General features: G+C 33.7%; 1 protein-coding gene across 1 annotated transcript in view; it reads right to left on the minus strand.

Moving 5' to 3' along the window:
- The window catches only part of DACH1 (dachshund family transcription factor 1), a 412,554-nt gene that overhangs the window by 51,551 nt on the left and 344,090 nt on the right, over window positions 1-16,913 (minus strand). Inside the window, exon 7 of the mRNA XM_059902726.1 lies at window positions 1,468-1,619. Coding sequence (XP_059758709.1) covers window positions 1,468-1,619 — 152 coding nt within the window. The remainder of the gene's footprint in view (window positions 1-1,467; window positions 1,620-16,913) is intronic.

The following is a 16,913-nucleotide window of genomic DNA, read 5'->3' on the forward strand; positions in this document are numbered from 1 at the left end:
TTGACTTAGTGATGTGGTTTTCACACACAATGCAAAGGTCCCTGTGTAAACCCACTCTTCAGATGAGCAAGCTGGTCTACACTGGTGAATGTTTACACAGAAATATTTCTCTGCTGAAATTGAAATTAAATTACCACTTTCCTGGTTAAAGAGGTTTTAGTTAGTGAAGATACAGACACCTAAATGGAGAAATTTAAGTTAAATGCTTAGCTTCTATGGGGCTATATACATAAGAAAATAAATTGTTCCCTTACTTCTCAGAGTGTCCATTTTAAAATGTTGAGGGATATTTTATGCAAGCATTTAATTTGACAAAGGAGAAATTCATTAAAAACTCTACCTTGGAAAACAATAATATGGGCCAAATTTTGAAAAAAATAAGTTTTATGTTTATTCTAAAATATAATCAATTATTTAGCCTTGATTACATTTAGGCTAGATTGATGATTTATTTCAATTACTGAGATATAAAACCTTAAAGTTGAATACAGTTCTGGAGACTCTAATTACGTTAGTATTAAAAATGCCATATTAATAGATGAGAAGATATGTTACATTAAAGGCCTTCTGTTATGTCCTTGGAGGGGTAAATAAAATTAATTACATTTCTACTGGGAGAAAGTTTAATATGGTAGGAAATGTGTACAGAAAAATATCACTAAGGATCGAGTGCTTGAGCAAAGATTAAAAAAAAAAAAAATTACCAGCACAGTATCTGTAAGCGTATGCTTAATACTAGCTATTCCAAGTGTGTTGAAGTAGATGGCAAAAATCTCCATCTGGGGTCCACATGACCACTTCATGTGTGGGCAAGAAAATTATGCTTTCTTTTATCCCAAACACTCCTATTATTTTGGCTCCATGCTCTATGTTATTGCTAACTGTAAGTATTTTTGATTCATAATGTACTGTACGTAAAATATACATCCTGAAGACTACATAGGAAATCCGTGGAAAGTTTTGTATGGCTTTTTGAAGTCTATTCTTTGAAGAAACCCTATTAACTGAAATAAACTTATTTATGAAAGAAGGGATTTTTTTTGGATTCTTTTACTTTAGACATATTTGAATGACTAAACATATCATTTCCTCACCGAAAGGCTAGCAGTTTAAAAATAGCTAAATATTTATTAGCACTGGTATACTGTCATTTAGTACATCAGACAAACTTAAACAGTTAGATTCCTCCCATTAGTTGGCAATAAGGAAGGCATTGATGCAGAATAATTTTTAAAAGGCCTAGGTCATTTGCATCTAAGTTTTCATTAAGGTGTGGTATACATATTTGAGTATTTCTAACCAATTTGATTTGTGTAGTAAGTTTAAAATCTTAAATTGCTAGAGAAATTTCAATACCATGGTTCAGTCAATCTCAAGAATGGATTAAGCTGTAATAGTATGAATTTGGGAAAAATAGACAATTGAGCCTTCCACCTTCCTTTCTCCCAGACTGTGAAAAAGTCCTACCTGTATGTTAGTCAGAAGGGTCTCTATGGAAGACAATCCATCAGGAAACAGAAAAGGAGATGGAAATCCTGGAGGTAGTGGTTGCCCATGCCCAGTTAGAGAAAGTTTGTCAAGGCTGTCTCTCGCAGTTGGTGTGGAAAGCGGGGTCTCATCTGTATGTGATTGAAACAAAAATATAGAACAAGTTACGCTTGTCTGTTTTTATTAGACCTCCGTAATGGCTTCCCTAGTGGTTTCCAGAACATTTATTGCAAATTGGTTCCTGCTATCAGGAGAAAAGGCTTTCTGCTGAATTTTCTTTAATGAAAAAGCTGTGGAGATACAACAAGATAACATTAATGAGTAACTTTATAAGCCTCTTAAATGCAGTCTCTAATGAGACTGAGTTTACAGTGCCATAGAATCTTTTTAAAACAAATATTATCTCATATATAGTTGTGATAATATATTCAGGCTGACTTTATGGGCACCTTCCCAATTATCTCATTTTAGTTTGTTCTGTTTGGATTGACAATAGGGTATTTCTAGAGCTTCATATAGGAGAAATGCTATGTATATTAGTGTCTCTTTCTCAATTAACCCTTCCTATATATCAATGATTTGTTCAAATATATTCTTAAGGAATCTACAAGTGAATATACAATTAAAACCTTTAATTCCACGACTAAAATAAAAACTGGAATCAAATATATTCTTTCTCAATTATAATTGAATTGTTCAATATCATGAAAACTAAAGATCTAATTCTTTTGGCCCTTAATACCTCTCACCTCATATTGAAAAACTAGTTTTTTAAACATGAAAAAGGGGTCTAAAGAAAGGGTAATAATATACAACTCTCAAAACAACATTTCAAAAATCAAATATAAAACCCTCTAAGATAAATTGACCTTTACTTTGTTTATTGAACATTCTCCAACATTGTAAGCAACTTAGAGTAATGCCCAGATACAAATTCTTTTTACTCTCACGGTGAAATCTTCTTATTCATTCTTTATTATTTAAACATTTTTAAATAGATAGATTGTTATGGTTTGTTTTAGTCTATTATATCACAGAGAAAATTTTATTCAGGGCGGGATTCTCAATTTTGTAAATATTTTCATATTTCACCCCAGGAAAATTAATCAGAGCAATATATTTGCACAGTCCTGATAATATCTCTTAATTTTGCAAGTGGCTAAAAACTTCAGCACACTTGCCTTTATGCTTATGATTTGATTCCACTGTTCTTCTGAATCATTTCTTTATTTTTCATTACAACACCTAACCACACAACACCTTTTCCAATTACCTCTCTCTGGGGCAGAAATATTCTGGAAGTCGCCGCACTTCTCTGTCTCTGACTAATGTCAGGACAAGTTAAATTCGTCTCCCTCACCTTTCCACATTTCTCGTTAATGAACCAAAAGGGAAGAAAGGTTGGGGAGGGGAGTGACGGACACAAGGGCTTCTCTTAACTACACTGCTCTCATACACACTCACTCATTCCTTAGCAGTTTCTCCTTCCACTCCCTCCTCTGTTAACTTACTGACAGATGATCTGAGGCAGCAGGTACTAGAAGAAGAAACAGAGCTAGCAGCCTGCGTAGGACTCATTGTGTTCTTTTTTTTTTTTTTTTAATCATTCTTGTCACCAGGGTTAAAGAAAGCCCACAGTGCAGGGGTAGGGCTACTATGTGGCTAATATGATCAAGGTGATCTTGGACACCATTTACCTAGCTGTCATAAATTACTCCTCCAGACCAAGGCTGCTAGCGCTTTCTCATAATAGCTCTGCAAAGGCGCTTGTTAAACATCTATGTGCATGTGAAATTGTTTAAGAATAAAGAGCTATATTTTTTGATCAGCATCACCTTAGCTGTCACATGCTAAAGAAAATGTGGCTTAATAGATCATGGGGATAATAATTGCTTGTCTCTTGAAGAAAGGCATAGAACCAGACGACCACCTGAGTTTGCTTTCAGCATTAGAGTCTATGACTCCACAATTCTTAAAGGTTGTCCAAGCAAAAAGCATCAGATGTATGTATACACACACACACACATTTGATTATAAGTTCCATAATTCCCATGACTATTTGACTTAACTTCAATACATTTATGCTTGACTACGTTTGGCTATTGTGTGAGTTAATCCATTAATCACTCATGATATATACATTTATATATGTATTTACTTAATATTACCAATATCTACTTAAACAATGTACTAGAAACTGGAGAAGTGATGTTAAAAAATACAATTTGCAAGTCTTAAGAGCTCATCTAGACCCTAGTGACAGATTCCAGTTGCAAAGTAGCTAATTCTTATAGTTAGTAAAACATTTTGTCTTCCATCATTATTCTGTTAGCTACTCCAATTTTTTCCCAATGTAGGATTAAAATTGTTCCTTGTTTATGTGTAGGTATATGTGGGGTGTGTGTGTGAATGTCATTTTTTTTTTTTTTTTTTCTGCAGTTGCTTCAGTGGAATGCTCATCTTGGTCCTTACGGCTTCAGGTAAGTGTGAACAGACTATCATGTAGTATGGTATTATGTGATTAGATTCATTTATTTATCATTTTATATGGTTGAGATACTGCATAAAGCCACTTTAACTCAATCAAATTTAGGGCAAAATGACAGCTATAAAGGAATGAAAAAAGAGTGATTCTTAAGATCAATAAACATATTTGAAAAGAAGACAAATAAATTAATCAAAGATCGAACAAAACAAAAATATTCCTTTGGGCTTCAAGACCCTACTGTCTGAGAAAAAGTTGTCATCTTGTGGCAATTAACATCATAGAAAGTCTCAGTCTTCCTACAAAGATAGTAAAATTGGGAACACAGTTATTCCTTTTGAAATAAAAGTGACCTTTGATATCCTAAATGTTTTAAGAAGATTAAAGCAAAAGTTTGAGAAGCCAGACAACGTGGAAGAGTGTTTTGACATCACATAATCTCCACTGACTTCAAACAATGAATGATGATGCACAAATTCACAAAACACCTATTGCAGTTTGATATATCTGTACATTTTTTAAAGTTTTATCTTTAAAAGAAAGTTAGCTTGTCAGATGCTATTCTCTTTGAATTATTATGGCATTTGACAATGTAATCTCTGTTTTTTTTTTCTTTGATACTACGTTTTTAAATAATTTTAAATTTATGGAGAAGTTGCAAGAATTGAACAAAGAATCCCTATATACTTCTGTAGTGTATTGAATGGTAGCCCCCCGGCCCCCACTATAAGTCCATGCCCAATCTCTGGATCCCAGTAATTCTAGCTTATTTGGAAAGAGGGTTTTTACAGGTGTGATTAACTTAAGAATCTTGAGATGAGATCATCCTGATGTAGGATAGGCCCTAAATCCAATGACAAGTGTCCTTATAAGAGAAAGGCAGAGGGAAATTTGAGAGAGACAGAAGAGGGCCACAGAGAAGAAGAGGAGGCAAAGTGGAGATGGAGACAAAGATTGGAATTTTGGGGCCATAGTCAAGGAATGCTGACAACCACCAGAAGCTAGAAGAGGTAAAGAACAGATTCTCCTTTTTAGCCACTTGGAGGGAGCTCATCATGCTGATACCTTGATTTTAGACCCCTGGTCTCCAGAACTGTGAGAAAATAAATGTCTATTGTTTTATTGTGGTAATTTAAAATGAATTTCTATTGTTCTATTGTGGTAATTTATTAAACCAACCCTCGGAAACGAATTTAACTCCTTCCTCAAATTCAACAATTGTTTACATTTTGCCATATTTGGTCTTTAATTATTTCTCTGTCTCTCTCCGTCTCTTGCTCTGTGCATGTGTATGTATGTCTGAACCATCTTCCCTCTTTAATCTTTAAGACTTCACTGTGTATTTCATAAGTACAAGGGCATACTTTTTCATAATCACGGTATAAAATCAGAAAGAATAACATACATAGAATACTATTGTTCAACCAAGAGTCCATATTCCAATTCCATTACCTGAGATGTTTTACTATAAAGACTTAATTAATAAATAAGTATTTTAGTTTACTTGACAAGTACTTGGGAAGTATTTTCTCTGAGCAGGTGGCAGGCATATAGTAGCCTACAGGATGGCCTCTGATGATTCCTCCCTGCTGTTATTCACGTTCCATATAGAACCTTCCCCTTAGTCTGAGTTAGACCTAACAAACAGAATAAAGCAAATGTGATGGGATGTCACCTCCAGGATTCAGTTGTAAAAAGTCTGTTTCCATCTCTCTCTCTCCCTTTCCTTATATTTCCTGCCATGGAGGAACCAGCTGTAATGTCATGAGACAGCCCTGCTCAGGGACACAGGACAAGAGACAGAGGGCTGCCAAAAACCACATGAGTTGGCTTGAAAGTAGATTCTCCTTGCCCAGTCAATCCTTTAGATGAGGCTGCAGCCCCGCTGACGGCATAACTGCAAACTCTTGAGACCTTAAACCAGAGCCATCCAGTTAAGTTGTACCCAGATTCTTGATTCACAGAAATCATGAGATTTTAAATGTATGATGGTTTAAGCCACTAAGTTTTGGTGCAATTTGTTCCACAGCTATAGATAACTAAAACTGTGCACACTATTTTCTGAATACGTTGGGATGTATAATGAAAATAATTCAGTGTTCAGTTAGTAACAGCTACTTTGGACATGGGACAGCTTCTTCAGGCTTCAATGTCCTCAATTTAAAAAACCTAGCAGGTTGAATGAGACAAACTCTAGTATCACTCAAATCTAAAATTACACATTCTCTATTACTCCTTATAAGAAATCATAAAAATTAGTTAAGTGGAAATTTCACTTATATTGATTGGAGGGTGATAATGCATCAATTTGGAGTCTGAATTTCAATATCTTAATTACAAATTCCAAAGAGTTATGGATATCTAGATAACATCTGAAAAAGAATGAGCCACACAAACGTGAAATTTCAGAGAAAGCTATTGATTATACTTAGGTTTACAAACTCTATTTTATAACGAGTCAAATTATCTTGCTTCATTTTATCAAATTAGACAATTTGATAAATTCTGATAAAATTTGAAAAATTTATAAGACAGTCACTCACAACACTGTGGATTGATGCAATGATGGGACATCTTCCTAGGAATAAAGTAAGCACTTTTGAAAGCTGCATTAACGAGGGCATAATCTTTTTAAGTACTCCACATCCATAGGGGTCAGTAGTTATGCCAGTCCTCTAAAGAGTTCTTGTTGTTTTTAAAGTCCTAAGAAAGAGTGGTTATTAACTTTAAAGTATTCTTGTATTTTAATTTAGTTCTAGGGAACTACAGTGATTTTCTAAAGGAAAATAGAACAGCACATATTATAAACTAACAAATGATTTCATCTTTTGACCAGAATAAGCTACTGATTAACATCTTAATAATTATAACAAATATAATTATGACAATTATAACAACACATAATCAATTAACATCAATTAGAACATAAAGGACAATACAAAGAGAAATTAAAAAAAGAAGAAAATATTTTAAAACTCCAAAATCAATAAAGTAAGAAAAAATGATATTTCATTCTTCTCATCATTTCATCTCATGATTCTACTCATATTTTAAGTCACTTATCAATAAATGACTATCGCTAAGATTGATGCCGCTGTAAGACAGGCTTTTTTCTATCCAATCTTATCACACATAACAATTTAGCAGGATATCCTAAGGAACAATGTTGTTTGAAAAAGTAATGAGCCTCTACTTTTAAAATGTTTTCTTTCCTGTTAATAAAATCTAACTCAGTTGTTATTTTCATAACTAATCCCTTTGGGTTTGAATTATATATTCGCTTTCAAGTTTGTGTGTGTGTCTGTGTGTGTGTGTGTCTTTGTCTCTGATATCTTTTATTATATCATAAGGTCCAAGTAGAAAAATACTCACTTTTAGAAAACCATACATTCCAAGGGAATTCACATTTATTCATATTAATGTGAAGTAGATAGCAGCAGTATTAAAATGGAAAAATTTCCATATTTAATGTTTACAAGGGATCTGAAAGTTTGCATGAAAATGTTATATTTCTATACTGGTAAAGTAAAAAAAAATGTTGACAAAAATTCTGGAGAATATGGTACTGTTTACAGAGAAGTGAATAGTTATTTATAGAAACAAAAATTTTTCTTGGTCATTTTGATAAATTCCCATCACAATTGTATATGAAGTTAAGTTTACTGGTGTTTTTGGAAACTCATCAGCCACATTGTTCAACTGGAGTAGAGGCATGAATAATTAAAAAAATTAAGTATTGGTGTTTAAAAAAATTTTGAAACTTATATTCAAACATAAAACACAGTCATTTAAATTGAGCTCAATCACACCTCAATCATGGTTCGTTCCTACTCGAGGCACTCTGGATTTAATTTGACAATAGGAACTAATCATTCTGATGCCACAATGTAATCTTAAATCAAAAACTGGTCACAAACTTTCATGTATCTATTCTAATTCTTACAAGATATCAAGGGATATCATAAAATAAGTCCTATCTCATATTTTAAATTTTAAGCCCACTTTCCAAATTCTGGATTTAAAATTACTCCATTTTTTTACATAAAATGGTTACCATAATGTGATACAGTTACAGTAAAATGAAAAGTAACCCAGGCTAGATTCAGAAGGTGTGAGTTTAAGTCCTGGTTCTACCAAGTATTAGCAAATAATTGAGCAAAGAATCCATCTCTTATGTTCTATGAGACTCATTTGGCCTATTTATTAAAACGATGACCACAGACTGAAAGGACTATAGTTCAAATCCAATTAGATTATGTATATGAAAGTGCTTTGTGAAATATAAAATGCTAATAAATATAAAGTATCAATAATTAAGAAATAACTAAATTTATTAGAATTTTCCTATTGTAAACTTGGCTTCAGTGTGCCATGGAGGGAATCCTAATATTGTACCATGAGCCATAAGCCTGTGGTTTCTATATTATTTCTCTCTAATGAGCCTTGTGATGATGAAATATCATGTTGATAATAAAATTACTACTGTATATTATTATAGTTGCCGTATATAAACTAAACCTGAGTTAGTTCAGTGAACAGTTAAAATTGACTATGATAGAAATAACTTGAGAAAGGGCCAAAGAGGATAAACTAGTTTACTGATCTCTCTTCAGGTAGCAGGTCCTAAAGAAAATGGGTAAATTGACTTACACAAAAAGAAAATAGTAAAGATTTTGGAGAAATAGACTGAAAAGCATAAAAACACTTAATTGCTTGGATATACTGGAAGCAGTATTAGAACTCTGGATTTCAAGTTTGGGTAAACAAAGGAGAAGATTTAATACTCAAAGGAGATCATTGTTAAGTGCATGTTTGGCAGGATGATGGAGGTGTGCTAAGAAATACACCAAGCTCACAGTTCTGCCTGATTTAATGCATAAAGTATTTATTACACACATGTGCAACTATCATGGTTTGTTTACTGTTGAGAAGCTGACAAAAGTTTGGGACCACTACTTAAGGGAAGAAAAAGAACATATATCTCAGCTCCCTAACATATGGTAAGAACTGATTGATATCTGTTGAAAGAATATGTGAATGAGATGAGATGAGGCAGAAGCTGAAATGAGAAGGATATAGACTCTGCTTACTACACCCAGGAGAGTAAAACTAAAAATACTTTCTACTGGGAAACCACTCTGTTGATTACAAGGCAATTTCATAGACATTACCTTGGGTCAGGAGGAAGCTCTAGGAAGAAGAAAAAAAAAAAAAATACATGCAATTATAATCCCAATAAGGTTATGTGCCAAAGATTGAGTCAAATGACACCCAGTGGTTATTTTGAAAAAGAAGAGATTATATTTAGATGATGCAAGTTGACAGCAGAGTGAAGAAAAACAAAATTTTCAGGGCAAGGTGCATTAGAAATGGGCATTGAATACTGGGAAATATTTAAACAGGGAAGGTGAAAGGGTTGTATGAGGAAACCACACAGGGATAACAGTTCAAGGAAAACAGGGATACTAAGTGTCCTAAAGAAACTTTGTATATTTAAGGGGAAAGTGTATATTTTCTACCATTATTCTCAAAAGGGAGTCTTTAATTTCTGTCTATTCTGCACTTGTGTTTCAAAATCTATGTATGGAGGAAACACTAAATCAAGCTATACATTAATTTTAATTTCCAAACTTGGACTTGACAGCAAAATTGTCCTTTGGCAATTGGGAAGATGAAACTAAAATACTCAGGTATCTGTGCATAGATTTTTTTTCCTCCCACAAACTGGAATTTCTTGGCAAAATACAATGGTGCCACACATTAAACACACACACACACACACACACACACAGACACACACACACAGAGAGAGATTTAACTTTTAAACATTTTGGGTGGCTTTCACCCCTGCTTGTCTCTTAAAGTCTTAAGCTGTAAGTGTTTATGAAGGAGCTGGTGTAGCTTATGCCGAAAAAACCCACTTAATTGACCTTTCTGTCTTTTCCATGACCCTGTAGGTTTAACCTCACTGCTGATACTGCAAGTGAATATGGGAAAGCATTTACTGAAAGCTGCATAACAGACACGGTTATATTTCCTAGGTTGATGTTTTGCATATCTGCACAGTAGGGCCATTAAGGGTTCTAAGAGCACAACGGAAACAATCATAACATTTGTTTTTAGATGACTGACTCAGGACATGTACACCAGGCTTTATATAGAAACTGTTTTTGTTTTATTAAGGGACTGTTTGCCTGTTAGTGATAACATCATTAAAAATAAATGAAAGGGGGCTGGTAGAATGCTTCCCAAAAGCAGAAACCTAATTAAAGGTGATATGCCTGCTAGGAGGCTTTTTTCAGGACTCAGAAATAGAACAAGGTTAGTTCTTTCTCATTTTATAAGGCCGAAAGAAGACCTCACAGTAAAATATCACTTCTGATCTAACTTTCTATTTCTGTGTACTTTAATAATCTACTTTACAGCTTGTGCTTGCCCATAGAAAGTGAACTAGTTTTGTTCCTACAGATAGCTTCTTCATCATGCCGTACCTCATGAAAAGAAAATCTGATGGTTCAGCTCAAACAAAAAATGCACTCTTCTTTTAAAGCAAATTGTGTACGTTGTAATATATGCAGTTGTAGTAGCTGAAATAATGCACCCACAAACATTTCATAGCCTTAAAAGACCACTTTTGAGAGGCTGAGTTAATGGTAAAAAACATTTCCAAATCATGGTTTATAATTTCAGAAAGGAAAAAAAGTAGAGCCTTTCATTTTAAGGGGTGGAGTTACTCTAATTTCATGGATGGTGGAAAAAGCAGGAAACTGCATTGCCTTGATAACTCTGCCCTTATTGTGCTGTGACCTTGGCCAATTTACTTAAAATTTCATCTGCCAAAAATGAGTTTCTGAAATGTGCTTTGAGAATTTTCAGGGGGTGGGGAGAGAATTTGTCACATAAATCCAAGGCTTTTTCAAAATTAATATTCCTTGAGAAGTAAAGAGAAAATGATGAGAAGCAATGGGCACCCTCATAGTGTGCCATGGCTTGATATTCTGCTCTCTTGTCACTTCTGCCCAGTTCTATTTCATTTATGAGTCTCCTAATCCAAAATGAATCTTATTGCTAAGTGAATACAACGGAACAATTCTCAAATTATTCCCCTGAAATATTAAAATAGTTCTGGCATTGTGGATTCCTTAAACCCTGATTTGCACATGGACTAAAATTACCATGAAGTTACGAAAGTGTGAGATATCTTTGGAAATTGTTTGGTACACATACTTCATTTTTCAGACAAAACAAGTTCAAAGGTGACTGACCCTAAAAACTATCACTTTATTTATTTATCAATAAAGACTTTTTTCCCCCCACAAAAAAAGGATTTTATTTAGAGGAAATACAGGGAAAAAGAACATTTTGACTCCAAGGATATGCATACCCACAAACACATGTACACATATGACAATTTGTGAAATGTGAAACCTGGCAGGACATTTAATAAATATTAAGGGATTTTAGGAATGATAATGATAATATGATTATAATTTAGTGAAAAGAGTCCGTATCTTTAAGAGATACACACTGGAAATAAATAAAGAAACATCAACCGATTAAATAAAATATGTTTGGGACTGGCTTCAGAACTCTCTGGGGGAAAGGAGGAGTTGGGTGGGAGAATTTATGAAGCTAGACTGGGCTTGAGATGATCACCGTTAAAGCTGAATGATGGGTAGGTATATGGGGGGTTCATTATCCTTTTCTAATTTTATGCACGTTTGAGATTTTTCTATAATAAAAAGTTTTTAACATAAAAGTAATGTCAGTCAGGAAAGATTCTATTAACTCATTCTTCTTTCAAAAAGTCAGAAGCATTGGTATGATGACGATCATCACCAGTATCATCAAAATAACTAGCACATACTGAGTGCTTCCTATGCGTGCAAAACACTGTTCTAAGCACTTTGCAGGCATTAACTCATTTAATCCTCACAATAGTTGTTAGATTGTTACTAGTGTTGTCCTCATTTTACACTTGAGTAGATAGAGGTAAAAATGAGTTAATTAACTTGCCAAGATAACTAACTGGGCTAGTAAGGAGAGGAGCCGGGTTTGAACCCAAGTAGTCTTGCTCTAGAGCCTATGTTCTTTAAACATCCAAGGAGTAAAATGTAAGATATTTATCAGAATTTTAAAAAGGTATTTGATATGTGTGTTCAGATATATACAAGTAACATACACTCCAAAAAAGAAAATAATTCTACAGTTATTTTATCTCAGAGTAGAAAGAAAACTTAGAGATTTTCTATTTCACTCATTTATAAGCAAGGTTTGACTTACTCCCTGGAAATCCACCCAATGGTCATCCTAGGCAGCCAAGATTCCCCTAAATTGACAACTTCCACTGTCACATTTATGATTATTCATTTTTGAAGCAAAGATATCTTAGAACTGAGATTCCAGATTCTCCCCATATGGGACCAGAGAACTCCAACCATGAGTATAACAGACCTTTAAAACCAATCCTAACTTTAAGTAGCCCACCAAGGTAAATTCCTGTAAATTTCACTCCAAACCTTTTCCCAATGCCACCATACAAACAAGGTCTATACTCTCCTTGTGAGAAATGTTTAACCATGAAAGTATCACTTTGAAGTTGACACATGCATTTCATGAGGTAAAAAAATCAAGGCCTACTTAAAGATTCTTCAAACAAAAAAAAAATTATTGTCCAAGAGATTTACTTCAAAAGGAGCAGGTGCCATGCCTTACCCATTGATCAGCTACAATCAGTCCTTGGCTATTGTCCCAAATTGTCTTCTGCACTTGTTCCAATTTAGCTTCTCCTGAATTTCGTCATCATGCGACCCTAGCCATGATATTGCCTCACTTTCCACCACAAGAACTTTATCTAGATTTCTAAATCATTCTTTCTCTATCAGACCCACCCCTCTCCTGACTCCATCAGTGTCACTCCATCCTTGTACCAGGAACTTCCATAGTTCTTGGTGACCACTCTTCTCTGATAAGATACCATGCACCAGGCTACCGGGACACTGCCCTAAGCTAGACATCAGCATGCTGATCTAGATAAGTTAATTTCTGTTAATTTACTAAGCACAAGAGCTCCTTCCAAGCCACAGGTGTGTTTTAATAGGTCCCTTCACTCTCACCTCCCTTGCTGCACCATTTTGAGACCAAGAGCATGGCACATGAACGTACAAAGTCTCCTGAGATGATACTTACAAGCTCTATCTACACCTTCAGTTTCACTGGTTTGAACCAATTCATTTTTCCCCTCCCATTCATAAAAACTAATTACTATCTTACCAAGACTATTTCAGATGATCAAATTCATTGACAATTATAATCAAACATACTTCTTTACAGGTTTGTTTCCTTAAGTGTGTTTAACATGAAAAAAAGGAGGAAGAAGGAATTCTGTCCATCTTGTTTACCTGTGTAACCTCAATGCCTGGCATGTTATACATTTTTAGTATTGACTGGTTGAATATCTGATGTAATTTATTTCCGAAACTAGTTAATTTGTTAAGTCCTTTGTTCTTATATTAATAAAGATGCATTTCCACTGAGGTTATATTTTAAATTAGTTGGATCTGAACAAATGAAAAGGTATGCAATAAAAAATGCTTTCAATTTGGATTGTCTTTTGAGAAATGTGAGCCTAGCATATAAAAATTATTTATGATATTTAAAGTTCTAAATTTTAAAATTCCAATTTAAAAAAATTAATATATTTGTAGCTACCCTGCACAGAAAAGGGACTAGTAAGCATGGGTAGAAAACGGTAAGATTTGATTCATGTACCTAAAAGTGCTGTTGGCTGCTTTGGACAATAGTAAATTTGTCATGACAGAGAGTGTCCATGCAAAGTTAAGAAGCATCCTGTCAGGAATATTATAGAAACTATTCCCTGGAAATTGATAGGACGTTAAACTAAGTGACCTTTATATCCCTTTCACCTATTGAGATTTTATGACTTCTCCCTTTAAAAGTAACTGCTTTCTAACATAGTCATATAGAAATGCAAAGGAGAGCACTAATTTTTAGGATTTAGGGAAATATAAAAAGTTAAGAGTGTATGTTTATGTCATCGTCAGCATTCTTCCCTTGCGAGAAGGGGATTCTTGAACAGCACAGCTGCTATTTTGCAACTCTCAGAGCATAAAAGCATAATGCAAATTCCTGGACCTTTACTATAGTAAGTTTGAAAAAATTGACTTCCAGTTTATAACCACTTGTTCTTTGTAGCAAAGAAAAAAGATGACATTGTCAGAATTATAAAATTGTTGTTCCTAGCTTTTTAATGTGTTATATTTAAGAGAAAAACAGCTGTTGGCTCAAGAAAAGGTCAAAAATTGGATACAGAAATGAGACGTCTTGCATAAGTTTTCCTTTATTACCTGTTTTTAATTTAATTGGAAAAACTGCTTGAAAAGTGAAAATTACTTTAAAAATTGAAATTAAAAAAAACCCATCAAGCAATAGTTTCCTATCAAAGTATTTCCTGTTATCTTCTACTTTATATCCTATATGTCTAATTGCATGGATGCCTCAGATTCACTTTGAGGATTCTTTTTTTCAAATCATGAAGACCGTATGCATTCAAGTTAGAAGAACCTTAGCCAGAAAGAGAACATGTGTTATGGGAACTGAGGAAGGGTGGTGTGGCTGAGACCCACCGAGTGTGAGGAGAGTGGCTAGTGTAGACATCAGAGAAGTAAGGGGGCCAGAATTGCAAGAGCTCTGGACACAAGGTTGTGGTCCATGGTGTTTGGGAGCAGGTTGGCTGTGGCTGATCATCTTGCAGAAAAGGCACATTCTTTCTAATCACATACATCTCATGAGAATGTAGAACTATTTTATCCTACCATCCTACTATTCATTCCTCTGACATGTTTTGTTCAATTCAAATCAAGCTGGCATTATTGCTACCCTATATTTTCTTGTATATTTATTTATGGTTTCTCTCCTCTAATTAAAATGCAAGCTGCTTAAGGACAAAATTCCTCTCTGTATTGATGATACTGTCCCCTCTACCTTGAGCAGTGCCTTGCACTTACTAGGCTCTCAATATATATGTGTATAGTAAATAAAAAAATGTTTCAAAATATTTCAAAATGAAATAAATTAATCTTTCAGGCTATTTTTGTGCATTTTGTTTTACTCAGAATTTTCAAATTTGGAGCATATATATTTGTTAAAGAATCTTCTTAACAGCACATTCAGAAAGATTTAGATAAATTCTATTACTATTGGTAAAATAACCTTATAAGGTCTAATGTTTTTGAAGGAAATTCAAAGAAAAGTATATTATATGTATGTATATATGCATATAAATGACTATATACACATATGCACATAGCTATATAAGTACCTAGGTACCTAGGTACAGGTACAGGTATTCAGGTGTGTAGAACTCTTCTATTGATATATTTAGTTAGTCAATAACTATTCTATGTTTAGATTATTAATTTACTTCAAAAACTCTCACCAAAGGCTTTAGGCAATTAAGTAATAAGTTTATTTGACATAATAAATTATTCTTCATTACTTATTCTTCCTTCCTATATAGTAAGATTTCACAAGAATGAGGAATCCAGTTAGAAACTGGAAGTTTTACTGCTATTGTCTATATTACTAAAACTTTCTGTCCCATATACTTTAAGATTAACATATGTAGCATATGTATTGAAATTACAAGTAGCATATGTATTGAAACACAATTTCATAATGACAATACTGATGGAAAATTTGAAAACAATTAAAATCTTCAGCCTTATTAGAAAGTGCTTCACATTTGAACAAGCAAACCAAACGTGCAAGTTTTACTCCTACATTCTTTATAAACATGAAAAAACTCTCACTGCCCTTTAATGTCATTTTATATTAGAAAAACTATCATAATATCCATCATAACTATCTTTATATTTGAAGAACTATCATAATAAAAATAAGTTAAAATGTTATATTTATATGAATTTTCAAAACTCACAGGTAACTCTTAAGATTCTGATATATCCCCTACCTACCTTGGCCCAGGTTAGCAGTTACAGGAAGAATTTATATTAGTCTCTTCCTTTCGGTTGGGAATCATCAAATACAATGTCCTCATTGTTTCTCTTATCATGTATGTTAAAAATCTATTCCCTAACTTTTAGTGTATAGCACACAAATTCCCCACAGAGATTTGAATACAGTGCCTAGGATAACAACAGGTTCCAAAAATCATGATACTCTAAAGGGAGATATTTCCTTCACAAACAAAATTATTTTCACAACGGCTAAATTTCATCAGAGAGTTTTTGGGAAACCAAAGTAACCCTGAAATATGAATATATTTTATTTTGCCAAATGGTTCAGTTGACAAATCAGCCAAATTAGAAGTTAGTCTTTCTAGAAATATTTATGGATGAATAACAAATTCAGTACAATACAGTATACGCACTCTAACAAAGCTAAGAAGAGAGGAATATTGCAGCAAGTAAGGACATTTAGTTCATTCTTGGACTTCCTGGAAGAGGAGAAATCCAAGTTCAGAATGAAGGATAATCAGGATACAAGCCTTAAGGCATGGCTAAAATCTTAGTATATGGGGAGGAGAAATAATTTTTCTAAAAAGATAATTTATTGTCTCAAAATTTATATCAAGGCTTTAGACTCTCCCTCTACTTTAGATTTGGTCTTTCAAGTGTTAATATATTTTCCTCTATCATCTATTAATTATTAACAATTAAACATTTTAAAAAAACTTATCTATATCTTTATTGAAATCTCTTCATCTTATTCCCACATTTCCCTGATAGTCAAAGAAATGAGGTTAAATTGAAAGAATGTTTTCCTGGAGAGCCCATGCCAGTCCTCGTGATTACCATCCTGTTTTCTAAGAAATTCTTTTAAAGAATGAGTTTAGAATCCTCAGGGTCACTATCAAGGTGCTTCTTACACCGTATGTGAAATAAGCTTCTATCCATTT

The sequence above is a fragment of the Balaenoptera ricei genome, chromosome 18 (genome assembly GCF_028023285.1).
Source record: "Balaenoptera ricei isolate mBalRic1 chromosome 18, mBalRic1.hap2, whole genome shotgun sequence".
Classification (NCBI taxonomy): Eukaryota; Metazoa; Chordata; class Mammalia; order Artiodactyla; family Balaenopteridae; genus Balaenoptera; species Balaenoptera ricei.